The following is a 2923-nucleotide window of genomic DNA, read 5'->3' on the forward strand; positions in this document are numbered from 1 at the left end:
CCCCCCCCCCCCCCCCCCCCCCCCCCCCCCGCTAGGACTACCCAGGGTTCACTTTCCCCACTGAAAGCCTTGCATTCAGACCACGCCCTCTCCCTAGCCACGACATTCCAGAACGCTCACTACTCAGACTTCCCAGCCCCACCCTGTAGGCTGGTCCTTAACATTTTCCACCCTGGTCTTCCCAGCTCGTTTTTTTGTGCCACCCCTAGACCACACTGCCCTCCCTGCTGCCTAGTTCAGCACCCAACCTGCCCCACAGAGACCTTGTCAGTCTCCTCCCAGCTGAAGTGCGCTTTCCTCCTGCCCCACCCAGTTCACCTGCTACCTGAGCCTGGATCCTGCCCCCCCCCCCGCGCCCCAGTTGGCTTCCCAGTTCTTCCCAAGCAATCCTTTCTCCTTCCTAGTCCATTTCTTTCTCTTGGCCTCTTATACGCTCCCTCTCCCCGTCCCTGGCTGACACTCAAGCGCCACACCCTTTTGGAGATTTCCCCACACGATCCTTACAAATGACTCTCCTCAACCACTGGTACTTTGAAGGCATTTTTCTCTGGCGTCTTTAGTAGCTTTGACACGTCGGGCCAGCTTCTTAACCTTCCTGGACCTCAAGATCTTATCTGTAAGATGTAATCAATAATAGTTATCTCAGGACCGTCCACACTAGGACCTTTTCTGTACAGTTTTGAGTGTTGACTATATGCCAGATATTGTGCTGGCCGTTGGGAGGATGGAAAGAGGTGACTCATGAGGACCGGCTATGCCTGGGACACAGTAGTGGTTTTTTGTTTCCATTGTGATCTCATGCCCGATGCCTTCTTACTCTGGTTTCTGATCCTTAGATCTCCAGCCCTCTTCCCTGTGGAGGCAGCTTTTTCCCTGTGTTTAGTAGATGCGTTTCTTGTCCTCTCTGACACATACACATTCCTTGTAAATGAATGAGTTCAAGAATGGAAATGTTCCCCGTTTTACACACACACACACACACACATTTCTAGAATTCTGTGCTGCAGACTCAGCCTTCCAACCTACCTTCTCACCCTTTATCCATCCATTGAATGTTTAGCTTTCAATCCTTCCTTTGTGTTTCAACCAACATCACTTAGCTGGTAGATCCTGGTTGACTTGAACGTCTAACGCCAAACTTGGGGTTCTGGGGAAGCAGGTGTGCGTGGTGAGTGAGTGAGCTAGTGGCGTCCAGACATAGCTCTTCATGGGGCCCTTCATCAGCCACATTCAATTAGGTGCTTTTCCCCTGCAGGTGTGGGGGAGGGCTGTTGAGATAGTGTCTTCCACCAACACTGTATGTGGCCTCAGGTCAGAATGATAGTCTTCTTCAGCCCCTCTTCACACATCAGAAGACCGGGAGGTGTAAAAACTCTCTTGTTAAGGCAAGAATCAGACCCCTGCCTCAAAATTCCGTGTCTTCGTGAGTTCTGTCCCCCCCCCCCCAGCTATCTCTCTCTGGGTTAACTGGTATCACAGCCATACTGGTCTCCCAGAAGGGGTCCATCACTTCCTTCTAAAGCTCTGGTTCAAGCAAGGGAGAAGCTCCTTTTTCTTGGACAGCCACAGGGAAGTGGGGTTTCCACAATAATGTTTATACTAGAAATGTATGATCAGAGAAGAGAAGGGAACAAACAAGCCGGGGTGTTAAAGAAACTCACAAAGAAAGACATGCCTTTCTGGTTCTGCCATGGTTTTCTCGCTCACAAGTCCTGGCTCATTATCTGAGAAGCCTGTGGGTAGCCTGACGTCGGATTCCAGCCCCTTCATCTTCCTGTTTCCATTCTGCCCTGCCTGGCGGATGGAACCTTACCCACCACCCGCCAGGATCTTCCTCCTTCTGATCTTCCTAGAGATCATGCCAACTCAAGGTTCCCACACAGCCTCGGGTGATCCCGTTCAGTTTAGGTTGAACTGGCTGGAGTTGTTCTGTTTGTGGACGCTGGGTCAGACAGTCGAAAGTGAGCTTGGCTCTCAGATGCACCTCACTACCCATGTTGGTCTGCGCCTTTGTTCCGTAGAGCAGTCTTCCCCACAGCAGAACCTCACCTGTAGTAGGCATGCCCTGCTCCATGTTTCCAATTACACAAATACTGGATGGCCAGACAGAGTAGGGGACACTGTTGATGCCTGTGAGAATGACGGCTTTTACCAGCTACCGGAAGTCTAGCGAAATCACTCTTTCTGTGAAATATATACATATGACTCTGTAAATACATACATGTGACTTTGTGGTCATCGATGCCTTTTTGCTGTATTTTGAAACATGAAGAAAACAAGTCTTGCTAAAAGATATTTCTTTAATGAACAATTTGAATTTATGACAAATTAGTTGTGGAATTTACTTTGTGGCTGTTGTTGTTCCAGAAGAAATATTAATCAATTCTAGAGGAATGGACTTTGGGTGAAAGTAGCTATGAAGAAGTAATATATTCTATAAATTAACACATATATGTTGTAGAGAAAAAATGTTTGGGATGTATGGGCCTATTTGGAACGTTGATTTTTTTTACCTTGCCTATTGTCTGACATTCTTTTTCTCACTATGATTCTGGATAGTTCCTTAATTTAAGTGTGTTCGACATCTACTGTAGAGGGGCCTAATGTCACCATAGAAACTGAATTAGGCTCCACGTCAATGACAATTTGATTTCTAAAACCTTTTCTTCTGCCGTTCCCCATAAATCACTGTGTGTTTACGCCATGGCATCTGGTTCCTCTCCTGGGCTTTACAAGTGACATCCATCACTTGACAGCAAAGCAAGCAGTTTGCTTGGTAAAGAGAAAAAAACGTAGGATCCATCATCTTCTCTACTGGTCTGTAATGGACATCTGATGTGCAGAATCGTATATATGCTAAGTAACAGTCAGTCAGTAACATCTGCTACTCTGGATAATTCTCTGGTTTTGAGACGTTGTCCTT

General features: G+C 47.4%; 1 protein-coding gene across 1 annotated transcript in view; it reads left to right on the forward strand.

Annotated features, from left to right (window-relative positions):
* Positions 1-2170, forward strand: part of LOC126508949 (microtubule-associated protein 6-like) — a 3774-nt gene extending 1604 nt beyond the window's left edge. The window contains exon 2 of the mRNA XM_050154467.1: positions 2022-2170. Within this exon, the coding sequence (XP_050010424.1) occupies positions 2022-2170 (149 nt within the window). The remainder of the gene's footprint in view (positions 1-2021) is intronic.
* The last annotated feature ends 753 nt before the right edge of the window (positions 2171-2923 follow it).

Source organism: Alexandromys fortis, unplaced genomic scaffold (genome assembly GCF_014885135.2).
Source record: "Alexandromys fortis isolate MF-2015 unplaced genomic scaffold, M_Fortis_MF-2015_v1.1 scaffold_77, whole genome shotgun sequence".
Classification (NCBI taxonomy): domain Eukaryota; kingdom Metazoa; phylum Chordata; class Mammalia; order Rodentia; family Cricetidae; genus Alexandromys; species Alexandromys fortis.